This window comes from Mus pahari, chromosome 11, assembly GCF_900095145.1.
Source record: "Mus pahari chromosome 11, PAHARI_EIJ_v1.1, whole genome shotgun sequence".
Classification (NCBI taxonomy): Eukaryota; Metazoa; Chordata; class Mammalia; order Rodentia; family Muridae; genus Mus; species Mus pahari.
In genome coordinates, this window is record NC_034600.1 from 53,428,772 (window position 1) to 53,449,066 (window position 20,295).

At 40.9% G+C, this 20,295-nt stretch overlaps 1 protein-coding gene across 1 annotated transcript in view; it reads left to right on the plus strand.

Annotated features, from left to right (window-relative positions):
* The window catches only part of Fyb1 (FYN binding protein 1), a 95,733-nt gene extending 78,316 nt beyond the window's left edge, over positions 1-17,417 (plus strand). Inside the window, exons 14-19 of the mRNA XM_021208627.2 lie at positions 211-277; positions 3,144-3,243; positions 3,707-3,869; positions 11,286-11,319; positions 13,676-13,707; positions 15,948-17,417. Coding sequence (XP_021064286.1) covers positions 211-277; positions 3,144-3,243; positions 3,707-3,869; positions 11,286-11,319; positions 13,676-13,707; positions 15,948-15,970 — 419 coding nt within the window. The 3' untranslated portion in view covers positions 15,971-17,417. The remainder of the gene's footprint in view (positions 1-210; positions 278-3,143; positions 3,244-3,706; positions 3,870-11,285; positions 11,320-13,675; positions 13,708-15,947) is intronic.
* Positions 17,418-20,295: the final 2,878 nt, after the last annotated feature.

The window sequence follows — 20,295 nt, forward strand, 5'->3', positions numbered from 1 at the left end:
CCTTCCTTCCTTCCTTCCTTCCTTCCTTCCTTCCTTCCTTCCTTCCTTCCTTCCTTCCTTTAAAAGTAGATAATACCTTTAGTAGAAATGTATCCAGAAAAATCTCTTACTGGCTATGGGAAATCTTCAGTTTACAGTAACATCACTGAATGTTTATATGAGAGTATAAATGGACCATGTTTCAATATTTGATGTTCTGTCTCTTATTAGATGTGGGAGAAGAAGTTTACGATGATGTGGATGCCTCAGACTTCCCTCCTCCACCTGCAGAGATGAGGTCATTAAAATGTTTTCCTTGCACTGAAGTGTTGACAAGGAGATTGCTCAACAGCAATGACCAGGAGTAAAAATCCAGTGTGGTGTATGTGTGCTGTGTGAAGTCGTGTGGGCTCTGCTGTCCCTTTCTAGAGCTGTGCCTGTTTCTGATCACAGCTCTCACCTTGCAGCTATGTTTGTGAGCAAATTATCCTAGACATCTCTCGTCTCTCCTCTGCCTGTCTCCATTCCTTCCATTGACCCCGACACTGGTTCTGCCCCAGTTCCATGACTAAGGTCTGCTGTCTGCTGGTGACTCACTGCTGTCTGTAGTCACTCGTTTACTGGGAACATAGACTTGAGATTCTGCTCACAAGTCACTTCAATGATTCATCTTCTCTCTTATTTTTATCCTTTTCCTTGACTTCTTTTCCCTTGAATACACTTCCTTTCTATCTCATCCCTCAACCATCTTCTTCCCTGTCCTCCACCAATGGTTTCCTTGGTATATATATATATATATATATATATATATATATATAAAACTTAAGAGTACTTTAATGTATGTCATTTTTGTTCGCAAGATCATTAGATTCTCAATTTTTTAAGCCAATTTCTTTTTTGAGTTAAGAGTGAATAATAACTTCAGTTTACCCAAGGTTTGCATTTAACTTTCAGGTTAAGGTGTATGAAAGGTAGCTAAGATCAGTTAGGCTAAAACGAAGACCTTTTGGAAAGTCTTTTGAGGTAGAATGTAACGTGCTAGAATACTTGCTCATTTTTTTGAATAACTATGTGAGGTGGTGGCTTGTGTACAAAAGCTAGAAACCTCTGGCGGCGTACCCAAGAAAGAGATGAGTGAAAAGACAGTAGAGTTGACTGGTTAGTGGGCAAACATAGCATTAATGACTCGAGCCAAGACTGCTGAGATGGACTGAAGAACGCATGAGAGGATGTCAAGTATTTATGTTTTACCAATTAAGACAATTGGACTGAACTATAGACAGTATCAAGATCAGAGAAGCAGAAGGCAAAAATAAGCTGTGGTTCACAAACGAAGATCAAGTTCTACAAGCAAAACAAGAAAGAAAGATGAAAGAAGACTCCCTCCCTTTTCGCTGCTGATGAACGGAAAGTCTCCCCTTAGTAACCTACTCATTCTAATATTACTCACCACGCGGTCATTGTGCTTGTCTCTGACGCGCTTTAATACAATTTTCTAGTTTATATTACTCTAGAAACACCCCACATCCCATTAGCAGCCTCTCTGGGAATCCAGAGACACATCCTGGCCCTTTTCTTGAAGCAAAACAAACACCAGCTGATTAAACTTGACCAGATATGACCGGTTTTTTTTTTTCTCTTTACCCACTGTTTATTTTCAGAAATTAAAAACAATTCTATGTTTTTAAACACAGTATCCTATTTTGCAATAACTTGTTTTCAAACATAGCTTGTGGTTCATATTCAGCATTCATTCACGCTCTGTTCATCCCAGACAGCTAATCTAGGCCAGCAATTCCACCAATGCTTGGATCGTGAAAGGTGAGAGCTCCTGGAGATAGAAGCAGGACATGAGGTGGATAATGGTCCTAGTTCTTTTTTTTTTTTTTTTTAACACTTTTTTTTTTAAAGATTCCTTTATTTATTATATGTAAGTACACTGTAGCTGTCTTCAGACACTCCAGAAGAGGGTGTCAGATCTTGTTATGGATGGTTATGAGCCACCATGTGGTTGCTGGGACTTGAACTCCGGACCTACGGAAGAGCAGATGGGTGCTCTTACCCACTGAGCCATCTCACCAGCCCCGGTCCTAGTTCTTTTCACAGTGAGCAAAACAAATATTTTTTAAAAATTAAAAAATAAAAAGAATCAAACATTTTCAAAAGGAAACAAGCAATTTTTTCCAGATAACCAAAATGAAAATTAATATTCACTCTTTAATTAAAATTAATTTTCGCTCTTCCCACTTATTCTAGTGCTTTCTTTAAAAACTCCCTTCTACAGGAATTCACACATCTTTCTAGTTGTCTGTATTCAATTCTTATATTCTAATGAGCAACTTACTGAGATGGCTAAGGTGAAGATGGACTATTAGCTACCATCTTTAAGATGTTCCCTCATGATATCAAAATAGTAATTTTATGTACATGCTTCTCATTAGCCAACACTTCCTCTCTTCCACGACTTCTCCATTTATTTCTGTATTATTTTCCTCTCATGTAGATCAAGTCTAGGTGTGTGGTGTGTGAGTGCTTTCCCCACTCAACTCTGTCTTCTCCCTCACAACTCCATTGTAATTAGCCGTGAAAAGAGAAAGATAGATACATTTCATAAGTCATAGAACTACGTTCTTTTAGAAAGCAGTTTCGAGCCCTTTTTATTAACATTATCTCTGTTATTCAATTTTTGAGAAAGAAATAGAAAAAATGTACAGGGTTCAAATGCAGGTCTAACCACATGAAATCATGGAATGTCAGCATATTTCATCTCGTTAAGTTTTATTACTGGCCCAATGTAACAGGAGGCCTTTTGGTTACAGTTTGACCTACTTGTATTATGTTCATGAACCCCTTCCATCTGTCAGAAAGGCGCTATTGGTTATAGTGGTAAGTTAGTTAACAACAACACTGGTCAAAAATGTATTGTTGCATGCTGGGTGTGGTAGTGCACACCTTTAATCCCAGCACTTAGAAGGCAGACTGATCTCTGTGAGCATTGAGCCGACCCGGTCTACATGTATACAGTGGATACAGTAAGACCCTGTAACAACAACAAAAAAAAAACCCCAAACCATTTAAAATTTAATGTTAAGAATTAAACCCCATTCTGATCTATTCTTTGCTATTTGTCAAAGTGTTAGCTGATTTGCGTTCTGTCACCCTAGCCAAGGAATGAGTGTTGGAAAGGCAAAAACAGAAGAGAAAGATCCCAAGAAGCTAAAAAAGCAAGAAAAGGAAGAAAAAGACCTCAGGAAAAAATTTAAGGTGTGTCATACTTCATACAATTCAGAGTATGTAAATCTGTCAGTGTTTGTCACATGAAGTTGGTGAGGTTTGAGTTGGCTTAGCTTGTCACGGGACTGCGGGAAATAGCCTGAGAGCATCTGGAAGAACATTTTGGCTCGCAGTTCTGAGCTACTGTCCACTATGAAGAAATCACAAAGGCAGGAGCTCCGTGGGGCTGGTCACATTGCGTCTGCTGTCACAAAGCAGACAGAAAGAAATGGATGCATATTGGTGCTTAACTTGTTTTCACCATTTTATACAGTCTAGGGTTCCCTGTCCAAGTCATAGTCCCAACCATAATTAACATAGTTCTTCCTATATTAACACATTTGAGATAACCCCCCATATGCATGTGTAGAGCAAAACCCTTCTTAGTAAATTTATCAATAAATGTTTATAATAATTCATATCATGAATGTGAATGTATTTACTTTTTTTACAGTACGATGGTGAAATTCGAGTTCTATATTCAACTAAAGTTTCATCCTCCTTAACTTCTAAAAAGTGGGGAGCGAGAGATCTACAGATAAAACCTGGGGAGTCACTTGAAGTTATCCAAAGCACAGACGACACCAAAGTTCTCTGCAGGAACGAAGAGGGCAAATGTAAGTCACAGCAGAAACCGCCCTGTGCCTTTAACAGCCAGGTTGGTTACAGCCAGGCTGGCTACAGCCGTCCTGCCTTTCTCCTAACTCATTTTGCTCTGTGGTTTGTCAATTGTAACACATGTTAAGCAACTGGAGAGTCTGCTATACTGAAATTGATGAATTCTACTTTAATGTCTTTGGGGGTCTTTTGAAGTTATAACATGATTACATCATTTTGCCCACCCTCATCTTTCCTGTCTTCAATTTCTTCCTGTACCCTCATACTGTTCATTCACGGCCTCTTTTGCTTTAATTGTTGGTGTGTGTGTGCGGGCACATGTGTGTGTGAGTGAGTGTGTGTGTGTGTGTGTGTGTGTGTGTGTGTGTATAAAACCTGCTCATTCTGCATAACATTACATGTATGTAAGTTTTCAGGGATGATCATTTGGTATTGGATAACCAATTGGTGTGCTCTTCCCTGGGGAAGACATTCTCCCAATCTCCGTGTTCCTCCACAGTGGAGGCTGTGAGCACCATCAGTGACAGAACACGGGCTTGAAAATGCCAGCGGAAACATTGCATACACTTCTGTAAGCTTTCTCAATGATGCCTTTGTGATTTCTAAGCTCACTGATACCTGCTTCCTTTCTAGAAAGTCTGAAAGTCTTATCTACACAGGATGACTATAAATCTCTTACCCTAGCCCCACCCAATAGGATGTGTTTTGTTTATCAGAAAGACATTCTTTAGGTCGTATTTTGTTTTAGTTTGACTTCCTCATTTTAAAGGTGACTATAATAGTGTAGGATAGACAATGGCTCAGCAGTGAAGAGGTCTTACTATTCTAGAAGACCCAAGTTTGGCTCCCTGAAGTCACATCTGACAGCTCACAAATAACTGTAACCCCGGCTCCAGGGGATCCAACATCCTCTTCTGGCCTCCACAGGAATCTGCACTATTATGCTCATAACTCCACACAGACATGCACATCTGCATAGTTAGAAGTCACATAAAATAAACTTTAAACAAGAAGGTCAGAGAAGGCGGGCAGGAAAGTACTATTATCAGACTGTCAGCTCCTGAGTAATTAAACTTAAATGTTGATGTGACCCCTGTCAGTTACTGTCCCACCAGGTAGTGAGCAAACTGGTTATGTGCTCAGAAGATTGGACAAAAGGTTAAAGGCTGCTCCTAGGTATTCAGGAATGAAGACTGTTCCGGATATAGTTTACAGTTCCTCGAGTCAGGCCACTGTGGATCTCACAAAGATTTAAAGGAGATGCTCAGAGAACGGACAGGGGGTAAGGAATATCCCTGGGATAAACTAAATAACTAAATAATGCTTTTCTGACTTTGAAATTTTTAAAAGTCAATGAAACAGCACAGCTGATTTAAAAAAAAAAAAAAACAGCCCACTGGAGTTTAGAAAGGAAAGAGAGAGTTAGAAAAAAATTTTCTAGTTTAAAATTAATAAAAGGAGGTTCGGAGTCACAAAAGATCTGGAGTATGTATAATTTTGCTGTACTTAGCATAAAATAATTATTTTTTTTCAATAACGATTAGAATTTTATATATCCTTTTTCAGAGAGATCAAAAACAGGACAGGCTTAGATAAGGAGAAGAATGAAAGATGGACTGGTAGATTGGAGACCATAGAGCAGAGGTTGACGGGTTATCTGAATGAAAATAGGGAACCTACAAGGTAATTCAATCTAGAACTTGCAATAACACCAAAGATAAAAGAAATCTTCAAAAGCTTAAGAAATTAAAATGGCAGCCCATAGAGATGCTAGATGAAAAGGCTTCAGCTATAAACCAACATGGTCAGACTAGATATCATATTTATATTGTCAAGGATCAATTACTAAATAGAGGTTTATAGACAGAATTAAAAGTCCAGGATCTACTTATTGAGGTTGCCTTGAAACAATGGCACATAATATATGTGTTGGACTTTGTAGAGTTTGGAAAGTTGACTATGTACACATGTGGATACATCATACTAGTAAAACAGACTCAGAGTTTCAATGGGCCTTTGCCTTAAATTCTGGCAAGGATGATTCTGAGACTGCACGTTTGTTAGAGATGGTGACTGTCTTGGAAGTGCCTTTGCATTCAGGGCCTTTTGAGCTTCAGCTGAACTCTTTCTTTTTCTTTCTTTCTTTCTTTCTTTCTTTCTTTCTTTCTTTCTTTCTTTCTTTCTTTCTTTCTTTTTTTTGGATATTTTCTCTTTTTTTTTAAAGATTTGTTTATTTATTATATGTAAGTACACTGTAGCTGTCTTCAGACAGTCCAGAAGAGGGAGTCAGATCTTGTTAAGGATGGTTGTGAGCCACCATGTGGTTGCTGGGATTTGAACTCTGCACCTTTGTAAGAGCAGTCGGGTGCTCTTATCCACTGAGCCATCTCACCAGCCCCCGGATATTTTCTTTATTTACATTTCAAATGTATTCCCTTTCCTGGTTTCCCCTCAGAAAAACACCCTCTGCCTATCCCCTCCCCCCTACCCCAGCTCAACAACCCACCCACACCTATTCCTGACCCTGGCATTCCCCTACACTGGGGCATAGAGCCTTCATAGGTGTCCTGTATCCATTACTCTGTTGAGGAACATCTGGGTTCTTTCCAGCTTCTGGCAATTATAAATAAGGCTGCTATGAACATAGCAGTGGGGATCCATCCCATTTACAATCACCAAACCCAGACACTATTGTGGATGCCAACAAGTGCTTACTGACAGGAGCCTGATATAGCTGTCTCCTGAGAGGCTCTGCCAGTACCTCTCAAATACAGAGGTGGATGCTCACAGCCATCCATTGGACTGAGCATAGGGTCCCCAATGAAGGAGCTAGAGAAAGGACCCAAGGAGCTGAAGGGTTTTGCAGCCCCATAGGAGGAACAACAATATGAACTAGCCAGTACCCCCAGAGCTCCCAGGGACTAAACCACAAACCAAAGAGTACATGGTGGGACTCATTGCTTCAGTTGCATATGCAGCAAAGGATGGCATAGTCAGACATCAATAGGAGAAATCCTTTGTCCTGACAAGACAGAGAATAAATGGTAAGCATTGTTTACACAAACTTGAGACAGGAGATTCTTGACATAAGCGCATAAGCATTAAAATGCAGTGTCTAGATTGAAACTAGATGTGAGGGCAGAGAGATCAGCATTTAAATAACACAAGGATGAACTTTACACAGTACATAATAACATCATGCCTACACATATTTAATTTCATCTTTTGCCTTTTCAAACTTTCTGCTTTTCTTACTTTTTATGAAATTTCTTTCTTGTTAATTCCTTCTTTGGCCTGGATCCTTGACCATTCTTAATTTCCTTAATTTCTGATCTATTCTCCACACAGTCACTAGGACTTGGAATGATTACCATAGACATTTAACTCTTTCTCACCTAGGTCACCACAAATGGTGTTACCAATCACTTCTCTGCTAACCTGCTAAGAAACTATTTCAAGAACACACAATCTCTAGGCAAGCATACATTAGATGCTTGTCATGTTTGAGCTCCATGGACAAGAAACAGTTTGCTATCTAAGATTGCCATCCAGAAATACAAAGCACATGCCATTCCGTGAATAAGCACGCTGGTTCCGTCCTACTGTGTTACTTGATTTGACTTGGAATGTATTCATCGTCCATTGAGATCAATTCAGTCATCCTCTTGAACTGGAAGCATCCTTACTCCCAGCCATCGCAGCCTGATGAATCTCCCCTTCTTCTCTACGACACTGCTTCCACTGCTCTCATTAGGCTCCGAGCTGTCACAGAACTTCCATGAAGTATGCCTGATGTTGGATTGTCAACACTGGTGTGGTGCCTCTCACCTTGAGCAGGACTTGGTCAAAAGATTTCTAGTCTTGGTCTTAGAGTTCTAGCCTAAGGCCCAGATAAAAGTCTGACATAAACAGTCACAACAACCCCTGCTGAATACTTTAACTGGTTGGCAGACAGTCCTCTGGCTTGCCCTGATGAGCCCTGTTAGCATGTATATCATTAAGGACTCTGAATAAGGTCCCTTCCTTACTTTTACATCTTCTCATGACCAGCCATGGAATGTTGTACTTCATCACCAGCATGACTAATGTTTTACTCACTCCCAATTTTCTTCAGCCTATCAGAAAAGACTTCAACCTAAGGTTTAGACTGAGCAATTGAGAGGTTAAAGCATAACTGTGTGGAGCAAAAGCCTCTGGTGTAGATATTGTTGCATTGAATTGGGTCTCACCCACTGAATCCTGCAAGTGTGAACTGTGTAGGCACTGGCATTTAAATATATATATATATTTCTGCCAGATTCTCAAATGTTTAAAATGCTAGCTAATATCTGCACACATTCTACAATCTGATGCTCATAAGCTGAGAGTTTTCCCACCTCCTGTCACTGGAGAAAACCTTTCTACAAAAAAAGAAGAGGAGAAGGAAGAGGAGGGGGGAGAGGAAGAGAAGGAGGAGGTGAAGGGAAGGAGGAGGAGGAGGAGAAAGAGGAGAGGAGAGGAGAGGAGGGGAGGGGAGGGGAGAGGAGGGGAGNAGAGAAGAGAAGAGAAGAGAAGAGAAGAGAAGAGAAGAGAAGAGAAGAGAAGAGAAGAGAAGAGAAGAGAAGAGAAGAGAAGAGAAGAGAAGAGAAGAGGCATTAAAAAAGGAGGTGTTTCTGGGTGCAATGTTCTGGTTCCCTTAGGCATCAAAGAAAGAAACTTCAAATGGCTGGACATCATCACATAATTAGTTGATCATTTCTTTGTTTTTGTTTTGTTTTTCACAATACCTTCTTACTGGGGAAAAAAATGTATTCAGGAACTTAAAAAGTCAATCTGGACCATCTGCAGTAGCACACACCTAACACCCCAGTACTTGGGAGGCTGGCTGAGGAACATCACTTGAAATCAGGAGTTCAAGGCAATCTTGGTCAACATAGTGAAAACTCATCTAAAAAACAGAATGGTTGGATGGGTGGATGGGTGGATGGATGGATGGATGGATGGGTGGATGGATGGATAGATAGATAGATAGATAGATAGATAGATAGATAGATAGATAGTTTAAAGTTATTCTAATAGGAAGTCTCAGAAACCATCAGAAGAGACAGAAAAGAAGATAGATTAGCTCTTGTGAAAACCAAAATAATTAATTACATTCAATATTACATTCATTGTGTTTCAAAAAAACAAAAACAAAAACAAAAAAACAAGGCCAGCCAGTGGTGGCACACGCCTTTAATCCCAGCACTTGGGAGGCAGAGGCAGGTGGATTTCTGAATTCGAGGGGGGCATATTTTGCTAACTGCTAACTGCTCTACTCTACCATGCATTTTAAGACTTTTTTACAAGGCACTGTTTTTTTTTTTTTCTGTGAGCAGAAGGCTTCCAAATGACAACTTGATGTGACACATGCGAATCCCAGGAATATCAGTGCTTATGATATTGTAAGGCTAAACAGAGCAGTTGTTCTGCACCATGACCATGATTTTGTTTTGTTCTTTGATAGTTTTTTCATGTTTTCTATTAATATCTCATATTGGTAGCATACCATGTGAATACAGAGAATATTTTTCTCCCTGCATTAAAAATAACATCTAGGAACTATACTGCCAGGATTGTGTAACAATTCACGGTAAGTCATTTGTTTTGACACTATCGAAAACCATCCTGGAATAGAATAGTCTTAGCTCTTGAGAGCGCTAGACAGCAAAGCCTATACTAGGTTAAAAGTCACTAATCCCATAAAAACACTATACAAGAGATTGTATAGTTAGCGAGCCCTAAATTATCACATCATCGTAGAACTAGTGTAGAGTAGCACAGCCTCCTCCCACACGTGACCTCCTTTACCTTAGTAAACTTTCTTCAGTGTTCACAGTCATTGATATCTGTCTTCATCCTTTCCCACACACACAAAGAGACAGCGAGAGGCAGAGAGAAGAGCGGATTTTTAACAATAGCATCTATAAAGGAATCCTCAACAGAGGAGAAAGCTGTTACTTCGAACTCTTGAGCAAGGACATACAGGAGGGGAGCTACTAAGCTTAGGAGTGTGAGAGATCATAGCTTTTAGAATTAGTTCATGACGTTGAGATGATTGAGCTGTGTGTTATGAATTATTAACTCGGTTACACAAAGGACAGGTAGTGGTGGTTTAACCAGGCCTGCAAATTTTTATCATAAAGGAATTTTAAATTAAAAGTAATTTAATTGAAAAGCAAATTACCTAAAAGCATCGGCAAATAATAATAATCTTTAATTTCCAAAAAAGGTGGTTACATTTTCCTTTCATGAACTTTATTTTTCATAATCTTCTGGAGATTTTTTTTAATGGAAACATTTCGTGTTAGAAAAACTTATCAACCATCTTAATCAACAGTTTATAATTTTGTGTGTGTGTATCTATATTTATATATATATATATACTGATATATATATGTGTGTGTGTGTGTGTGTGTGTGTGTGTGTGTGTGTGTGTGTGTGTGTGTGTGTATAGATATACACACACATTTTTTTTTCAATTGCTGGCTACCTGAGTTCAATCCCCACTGCTCACGTGGTGGGAGGAGAGAACAGATTTTTGCCAGCTGTCCTCTGACTTCGAAATGATTATATTAAACAAAATAAAGCTGATTCCAAGAAACAAGTTTCTCTGCATGTTTTCTCTCACATGTGGAACCTCTGTCTAAATGTGTATGTGGGAGGGGGCAGAGGAAGGGGATGAGAGGGGAAAGGGTGACCTTAGAGGTGGGAAAGGGGATGATGAAATCCTGTGACAGAAGGGCCACCATTTGGAAGGAGAGAGGTAACCACCAAGAGAAGGACCAGGGGCACAGGGGATGCAGCCAGAGAAGAGAATAAGTTAGACAAACATGTGAGGACACATGTGTGAAAACACTATCATAAAATTACCTTTTAGGCTGACTTTAAAAATGAATAAAAAGAAAAGAGAAATAGAGTGGAGGAAAGGAAATAAATACGGGTGATACATGGCAGAAACCAGATCAATTTCCTCTACGTGCACGTTCTATATACATATGATTAGCCCATGTTATCGTCTTAAAGATATTTTTTATTTTTATTGCTGTGAGTGTGTGTATCTGTGTGGGTGTCTGTGTCTGTGTGGGTGTGTCGTGTGTGGGTGCCTGCAGAGGCTAGAACAGAGTGTTGGAGCCCCTGGACCTGGAGCTACAGGCTGCTGTGAGCTATTTGATGTGATGGCTGGGTATCACACTGGATCCTGTGACTAAGGAGCAGGAGCTCTTAACCACTGAGCCATCTCTTCAAACCTTCAGTATATTATCTCATAATTATTCACTGGTCTCTCAGCTTGCGAAACTAAATATGAAATAGTTTCAAGGCTGTATCTGTAATTAATATTAAATATTTTCAAAACCGTATCTGTCATTAAAATGCATTTCCTTCTTCCTTTATAGATGGTTATGTCCTTCGGAGTTACCTTGTGGACAAGTAAGACATTTTCATCACTGTATTTGTTAAAAGAATCTCATAGCTTCCTTAAGCTATGAGTTAATATCACTCCCATAATGCAATGAGCTGGACTTTCATAATAAATTGACAACAATAGATTACACTGGTATCAATCTAATAATGCCAATAACAAGGCTGAAAGTGCCAGTCTTAATTAGGAAGGAAGCCTGGCTCACTCGTGAATAGTCTTATATACACGTTGAGCCATCTGCTCAGCAAACACTGAAGACACACAGCACAAAGCCACTACCCTTTAAGTTAATTGTATTTTGCTTACTAATTATTGTAGTATTTGAACTGGCCTAATACTACAGACAGAGCCAACTACTGTACTGTGTGTTAGGTACTAATATCACCAGTTATTGTGTCATAGTTTAGCCTCTAACTGAAGATTTTCTACACACACACCCGACATAGCTCTTTACCATGTTGCCCTTATTGAAAGTATGCCCATCCCCCTAAAAAAGATAGTAATCAATGCCTCTTGTATTCTTATGAATAAGACCATTTCACAGTCTGTCACAGCCTAGTACTTAGACTCTTCCAAAATACTTTAAGGTTCTAACTCCAAGAAACCCAGCATAAAATTAACCCCACTGTCAGGCTGAGTCTCACAGCAATAGAAATTTTTGTTAAACTGACATAATGTAAGACCCAAGGATTCACAAGCCATTTACCATAAACAACAGGACCACACACATCTGAATAGAACCATGCAGGTTACAAGTACTGTCAGCAAGCCAGAAGAGAGCAGAGAAAAAAAAAGAATCCTAACAGTTTTCTCTTCTTCAGCAGTGTTACAGAGGTGGGCATTATTGCTGGAGTTCAGTAGTGTTACAGTGGTGGACATTGTTGCTGGAGTTCAGCAGTGTTACAGTGGTGGGCATCGTTGCTGGAGTTCAGCAGTGTTACAGTGGTGGGCATCATTGCTGGAGTTCAGCAGTGTTACAGTGGTGGGCATCANTTGCTGGAGTTCAGCAGTGTTACAGTGGTGGGCATCATTGCTGGAGTTCAGCAGTGTTACAGTGGTGGGCATCACTGCTGGAGTTCAGCAGTGTTACAGTGGTGGGCATCATTGCTGGAGTTCAGCAGTGTTACAGTGGTGGGCACTGTATTTCTGATCTGCTTTTTTCTAAGAAAGATGCCAATTTTATGAGAAGAGTGTTATTGTAGATAGCAACATATCTTCTTCAGAGATGACCACAGGATGGTTGAGAGAACATGGAAAAGGGACACTATGTGACTATTGGTTTGGTACCTATCAAAAGGCGTGCATCAGTAAACATCAGGAAAATCTGTCCTCTTTGAATTCACATCAGCTTTCCATTAGCCAAACCCTCCCTCTACCCCAGAGAAAGGATCCAAACAGAAGACATAGGGAGCTCACAGCATCTGCCACACTTGGCAGCAACAAGGGGCCTGCTGCCGCCGCCAAGGTAGTCAGGGGTAGAGAAAGAAGAACAGGTCTACCCTAAGTAACACCACTACCTCACTGCTCTATGCTTGGAACTGTATCCTACACGAGACTGTGTTTATATTTACAATACATTATTTTATTGTTTAAAGATCACTCATTAGTTAGACCATACACTTTTAAAATCAAAGCTTACATCTGACTCATATTTTATAAGTCTCCCAGAGCATGGGAGCCTCTCAGTGTTTGTTAATAGAATATTTCATGAAGATTCAGGACTAAGCAAAGCCTGAAAACATGAACATAGCCAGAATTACTGTGGTGGGTGTGATCTTCATAGTGAGTATTATACAAAATTCCATAATGGCTATATATTCCATGATTAGTATTTAAATACTTTAAACTTGATATATATTGTAACTGGAAAGACATGGAAATGATATAGCCATTTTCTGGGCTAAATACTAAGTTTCACTCATTTAAAATTTAGAACACTTGAAACTCAAGTAAAGGTATGAGTCTTGTACCAATAGCTGTTAAAATTCATTGCACTTTTGGATTGAGGTCTCTGAAGGAGGGTGGTGCCTTGGCAATTCAGTTTATTCTGTTTGGTACCCAGTTCTTAGGGAGTTCAGATGCCCTAAGCCCGTGGCAAAACTCACAGTAGGGCATGGTCTGTGCTCTCAAGGCATGTGTTTGCTACTCCGTTTATAGAATGAACTAGGAGTCGACAAAGCCAGGGAAAGATGATGCAGAGATGAATGTAAAACCTTTGTCCCCTACCACATCCACCTGCACAGCCTCACCATTTACCTCTAAATGTTTCTGATACGTGGTAATTATATTATTGCTGTCTTCTTCTGTGTGTTAATGTTGGGAGGCTCTTTTCTATAAAATAAAAACGGTTTTCTGTGTTCGCAGTGATGGAGAAATCTATGACGACATCGCTGATGGTAAGTCTCCTGCAGCGCCCTCTACAGTTAACAGTGAAAACCGCTGGCTGGCTTGATTAGAGCCATCCGAGCTGATCAAATTTGAGTTTCTCAAAAATGCAAAGAAAGAGAATGATTTGGTGTTGTGGGAGAGGAGGGATTGTCTTCACACAAGATTAGGCAGCTGAAGAAAAGAGAAGCACTTTTCTTCTCCAGAATGAGAAAATATGAGACAGCCATGATGGTTCAGGCTTGTAATTCCAGCACTTGGGTGGTGGAGGCAGGACGATCAGAAGTTCAAGGGCAGCCTTAACCACAGAATGAAAACTAGGGAGCAAGTCTAGGCTACGTGAGATCCTGCGTCAAAAAAAAAATCAACAGAACAGGGAAGACATGAAAGAAGTGGAAAGATGAGGAGGGCAGGGAAAAGTGTTTGGTAAATTTTGTATTGTAACATGAGTTAAGATATTGGTTTTGTTTTGTTTGTTTGTTTTTCTAATCACAGAAAAATGCATTCATGTTCGGTTAATGAGGAGCAGGTTTTAAAACTAGCAGCACTCGTTCTGCACCAACTGAAATACTCAAGAAGTTAGCAATAGACTCAACTTCGCACCCTCTAGAATATGAAATTAACGAATCCAAATTGGACAACCATAAAGTTGGCAAATGCTGACATGTGAGACTAGCAAACCTGTGGTCAATTAACAGGCACATATTTCATAACTAACAACACTAGTAAAACCATCAGATATTTCTAAATGATGGCTCAAAGCATTAATCTCGACAAGATGTGCGCAGTTGTCATGATGTTGCATGTGCGCATGTGTTTTGTTTGAGACCGGGTTTCACTTTGTAGCTCCTGCTGTCCTGGAACTTACTATGTAGACCAGGGTGGCCTTGAACTCAGAGATCCACCTACTTCTGCTTCCCAAGCACTGGGATTAAAGGTGTGCACCACCATACCTGGCACCACCCAGGTCCAGGTTTTGTTGTTGTTAGTTTTGTTTTGACATCAGTTCTGAGATCAAGCCTATTTCCTCTGCTTACAAGCAAGCTCTTCACAGATGGAGTCATTCCCCAGCCCTGATCCTTTAGTCTTTTAAGCTTGTGATACTTGTTGATGCTTAACTAATCTCATTTCCAAAAGGTGATGAAATGCCAGAATAACTAATCTTCAGTCTCATTTGATGGAGAATAAATCTCTCCACCAATGTGGTCAAAATTGGATTAGCAATGAAGGTGTCTTAGTTAGGATTACAATTGCTGTGATGAAACACCATTACCAAAAGCAAGTTGGAGAAGAAAGGGTTTATTTCTTTTACACTTCCACATTGCTGTTCATCATCAAACGGAGTCAGGACAAGAACACAAACAGGGCTGGAATGTGGACACAGGAGCTGATGAAGAGACCATGAAAGGTTCTGGTTACTGGCTTGCTCCCAATGGTTTGTTCAGTCTGTTTTCTTATAAAATCCAGGGAACAGCATCACCCACAATGGGCTGGGCCCTCCCACGTCAATCACTAAGAAAATGCCTTACAGGCTTGCCTGCAATCTTATGGAGATGGTTTATTGACTGAGGCTCCCTCCTCTCTGATGACTCTAGCTTGGGTCAAGTTGGCATAAAACTAGGCAATAGAGAAGATTAAATATATGGCATTTCACTTAGCATTTTTAATGTAAAAATAAGCCAGTTTGACTTTTCTTTTCATCTTAGTTCTGGAGAAGTTGAATTACTCAGAATCGTAACTTGAACCATTTAAGGTATTGTTGTATACAATCTGTATTTAAAAATTTTAAGGCCAGATGTGGTAACACAAACCCAGCACTTAGCATGTGAAGACAGGGAAAAGTCCTGTTCAGTGATCTATAGAGTTTGAGAGCCGCTGGGGCTTCAGGAAGACCTGCCTCCAAAACCATAAAAGGGGGTTAGAAGAATGGCTCAGGAGTGAAGCTTATGTCGCGATCATAGGAGCTGAGTCTAATTGCTGGAACACACATGAAAATGGCAGGCAGTGGTAAGGGCTTATAATTCCAGCCCTGGGAGGAAGAGTCAGGAAGATCCCGGGCTCTCCCTACCTGGTGAGATTGAGAGACCCTGTCTCAGAGAAAGTACACGGCTCCTGAGGACGTCACTAGAGGTTGTCTTCCAGCCTCCACACTCACGCACATACACACCTGCACACACAGGCAGACATACACACACGCACATATAAAAACCAATAAGTGAATCAATTAAAGCTATATCCTCTTCTCTTCCAGGTTGCATCTACGACAATGACTAGCACTCCGCTCTGTTCACTCCACTGCGCCTCCTAGTGGCCAACATGAATTTTAATTAGAATGTCTTGGGTATTATAGAAAAAAATCTGAATGTACAAAATAAAATGTCAATCTCTCTATAAAGTTTTAAAATTTTAAACCTGGAAAATGAACTCTGTTTAATAGGTCAGAAGATCACTAATGTGCATTTCTCTCTCTCTCTCTCTCTCTCTCTCTCTCTCTCTCTCTCTCTCTCTCTCTCGTTGTTATTGTTGCTGATGTTATGATCAATGGTTTCTTACTGTGTAGTTCAGGCCTTTTTCCTGTCTCAGCCTCCAAAGGGCTGAAATTATCAACCTGAGCCACCACACCTGGCTTGAGGATCCCATTTCGCTTCAGCCGTGCACTTCTCTTAGACCACCAGCAGGGAATCTCTTCTACCCTACACTCTTTAAAGAAATAAAGAAAAGGGAATGTAAAGAAGGAATTTTCAAGTCCACAAGAAGTCAGCCTTCACTTGTCATCACCCAGTCAGATTACCTACCCAAAACCAGGCCGAGCAAGCTCCTCTCAAGCCTGAAAGACAAGGGTATTGGCAGAACATTTGTATCAAATTGGTTCCTTTTTGTTCACTACGAAATCATACGTTAATTATTTGATAAGCATGCTTTCTGCTCTGTATGCACATCAAAGATTAACCTGTGTACAAGAGTCTAAAATCTTATTTCTGTGGATCTGTACACACATCAGTGAAGTCTGTGCTCTGTTTAGATACCATCCTTACCTAGAGAAATGGAGGAGTCTACCTGACAGTGGCGAACACTGCAAGGAAGAACCCCGAGACCCACTCTCCTTTTACAGTGACACTTTACTGTGAAGTCTCTTGGAAAGGGTTTTGTGTTTTGCTGTCAGTTGCATCTGCAGAACTTTGTGATGTTTGTAACCACTTTACAAGAAAATTGTTGAGCAGAGGGAACACAGGGCAAGAAATCCCAGTGCTTAGCCTGGGTGCTCCCCACCTATCCCTCACCACCTCTTCCAGACTGCATGCTAAGAACAGTAAGCACCGTGGTCCAAGACAGAACACCCCAATGTCCAAGAAGATAATGAATAAAGTAATGCTTTGAAATTACTGAATCCCGAGGCTGGTTCTATCATTGACTATGCTGCAACCTTGGCAATATTCATTACTTGTCCACTGTTCTTGTAAAACAGGAGTCAACTAAGTTTGTCCCAGCATTCTTCTTTACTGCCAGCTTCAAGCTTTGACAGTTCCTCCTTCTCAGATGTGCACTTCAGAACTTCTTTTGTTTTTCTATTTGAAATCATTGATTAAATAACGATTGATACATTATATAAGTAAACTGCAAAAGCCCTTTGGCGTTTCCAAAGAGGGACCCCCATTAATTTTTTTTTAGGTCAAAAATTGTCTGGGATAGAGAAATAATTCAGTTGATAAAAGCATTTGCAGGCAAGCTAGAAGATGGAATTCAATCCACAAATCCCAGGTGAAAACCAAATATGGAGGCAGAGATGGGAGGTTCCTGTGATCAGTGGACACTCTGTCTATCCTAATTGGTGAGTCCCACACCAAGGACAGACATCTCCAAGGAGATGAACAGCACCTGAGGAACAAGAGCTAAGGTGCCCTTTGGACCCTACACATATATGTCCTCTCTCATATAGGAGCATGTGCGTACAGATTGAAAAATCTGTAAAATAGCCCAAAGCCTTCAAATGGTTAGAGATTCTATTATGGGTCTTTTGTTGTTGTTTTGTTTTGTTTTGTTGAAACAAGGTTTCCCTGTGTAACCCTAGCTGTTCTGGAACTTGCTACTCTGTAGACCAGGCTGGCCTGGAACTCACAGAGATCCACCTGCTTCTGTCTCCCTAATGGTGGGACTAACTAAAGGTGTGTTGCTGCCCAGCCAAGTGGTTTGGAAATTTTAAAGACTGTCGGCAGTGTCTACAGCTCAATTTATAGGATATAGGCTCTGAGTCTCCTGGGTTGGGGGTTACTCATCTCAACTTGTCTCTGATTAGGAAGTGATTTGGCAGTATTAGCCATCATGTGTCCTGGTGATAAACTTCTTTTATCACTAGATAAAAAAGATGTGGCTCAAAAATGGTTGTTTGGTAGCTTTGGCATCAAATATAAATTATATGCTGCCTGCCTTTTCAGTAACTTTCCCTGATTAAGATTAGCACAATTCAATGCTAAAATCCCAAATTAGATGAAGAGAATATTTCGGCTTTGATGTATAGTCGAGGAAATGGACAGATACCTAGGAGAGATTTGTGTCATAATTATTTAATATGTATTTGAGGTGTTAATTTTAATATACTACATGCGATTTTGTTGTAGATTGTGTGTGGACTTGTGTCGCGTGAGAAGAGCTGCCAATAAAATACTTTTTCAGCGAGTGACCGGGCCTCGTGTTTCATGTCCCCATCAAGGCCATCGGCTTTCCTCTCCCTTAGCGCCTTCCGTATCTACAGGAGAGACCTATCTGCATCCTCCCTGTGTCTCATTCCGCTTCCTATTCATAACCACACTCTCCCCCTGACGCCTCCCGATACAGTGCTTCCGACTTTGGCTTAGAAATAGATAACTAAGTACAAGTCTCTTCAACTCCCCGCAACCAAAACTTTGCCCACATTCAGACTACTCAGAGCATAAGATGCCACAACCCGAATTCAAAGCCATAACCAAGGACAGAATTTCCCCCCAACTTCTCCCTGAGCTTCTTCCTACACAATCCACTCTTTATTCTCCTTCTACCTCCCCTTCCCCTCCCCTCCCTCTCTCTCCCTCTTCTTCCTCCTCTAACACATCTCTCTTTTAACCCTCCCTTCTTTCCTCACTTCCTTCCATTCCTATCTTTAACTTGCTGTGAGTGGTTTTTCTGTGCACATTGAAACTATACGAAAACATTTCTCAGCTGTACGAAAAGCTGAATTTTTAACCCGAAAACCACAATACCTCTTTGCCTACAACCCGTTTCAGTATTCCTCCCTCATTCCATGAGCTGCAAGTGGTCCATGTGCCAGCTGTTATAACATGCCTCAGATTCCTCCAGTTGTGTGGAATTTGATGAACCAGAGGTTCCCACTACAGTACTCTGCAAGGCATCACCCGACGTGTATGGAGATCGGGCTATCCTAATCAGCCATTGAGAATAACAAGGGGTAAAAGATAACGTACGGACTGTTTATTCACAGAGCAAGTTCAGCTGAGGCCTCCCCAGGGGCCTTGCTAACAGCCCCTCCTCAGAGTCCCAACCACTCTACCCCCTGACTTCACCATGGCAGGCATACACTGCGGACACAGGGTTCCTCCACCTTTCCAAGCTGGCTTTCTTTCCTGAGCCTGTTTTTTTCCAGTCCATCATTTTTGCATTTTCAGCTCATCTTGCTGTCAGCTGTCCGGGGAATCCAGACCGAGCACAGAGTACAGCTTGAACCATTATTAAATCCTGTATCTGACCCCCCGGGATAAAATGAATCAAGAGTTAGGGGAAGTAATTTTGGAAGTCGGTTGTTGGTAACACTAAATTTGAATTGGGGACTGGAGTTTGAGAATTAATCACCCCGCTCATCCCTTTTCAAGTTCTCGAGGTGCACTCAGTCTCCAGATTGCTCCAACTTAGCTTCAGCTACTGTCACTTTAAAGTCCTTTCTACCTGATGTCCCCAAAAGAGCCTCAGCCTCATAGTGGTTAATCTTCATTTTCAGGTTGGTGAGGTTTAGAATCACCTAGAATAGGAAATCTATCCCTGGGTGTTTCTATAAGGGATTTTTTTTTTTTTTTTTTTTTTTGGAAAAGTCTAACCAAGCAGACACACCCCGGATGTGGACCAGTCTCCCTGAGAGCTCACACTGAATAAAAAGGGAGAAAGCAAGAGAAGCTGTCATCTGTCCATGCTTCCTGGCTGTGCACACAACGGGACTAGACACCTCACTCTTCTGCGGCCGTGTCTTTCCCATGTGATGGACGGTAGATGTCTTGGTCAATGATCTATGGCTGGGAATAGACACCGTGATCGTGGCAACTCTTATAAAGGAAAACATTTAAAGGGGGGGGGGGGCTGGCTTACAGGTTCAGAGGTTCAGTTCATTACTACGGCAGGAAGCATGGTGGCAGTCAGGCAGATGGGGGCTGGAGAAATAGCTGAGAGTTCTACTTACGAATCCACAGCAGCAACAAAGAGGCCCTGGGCCTGGCTTGGGCCCTTCAAATCCTAAAGTCCACCGCTTTGACACACTTCCTCCAACATGGCCACAGCTCCCATTCTTAGTCACACCACCAAAGTAATTCCTCAATCTTCCAGGCTAAACAAACCCTTGG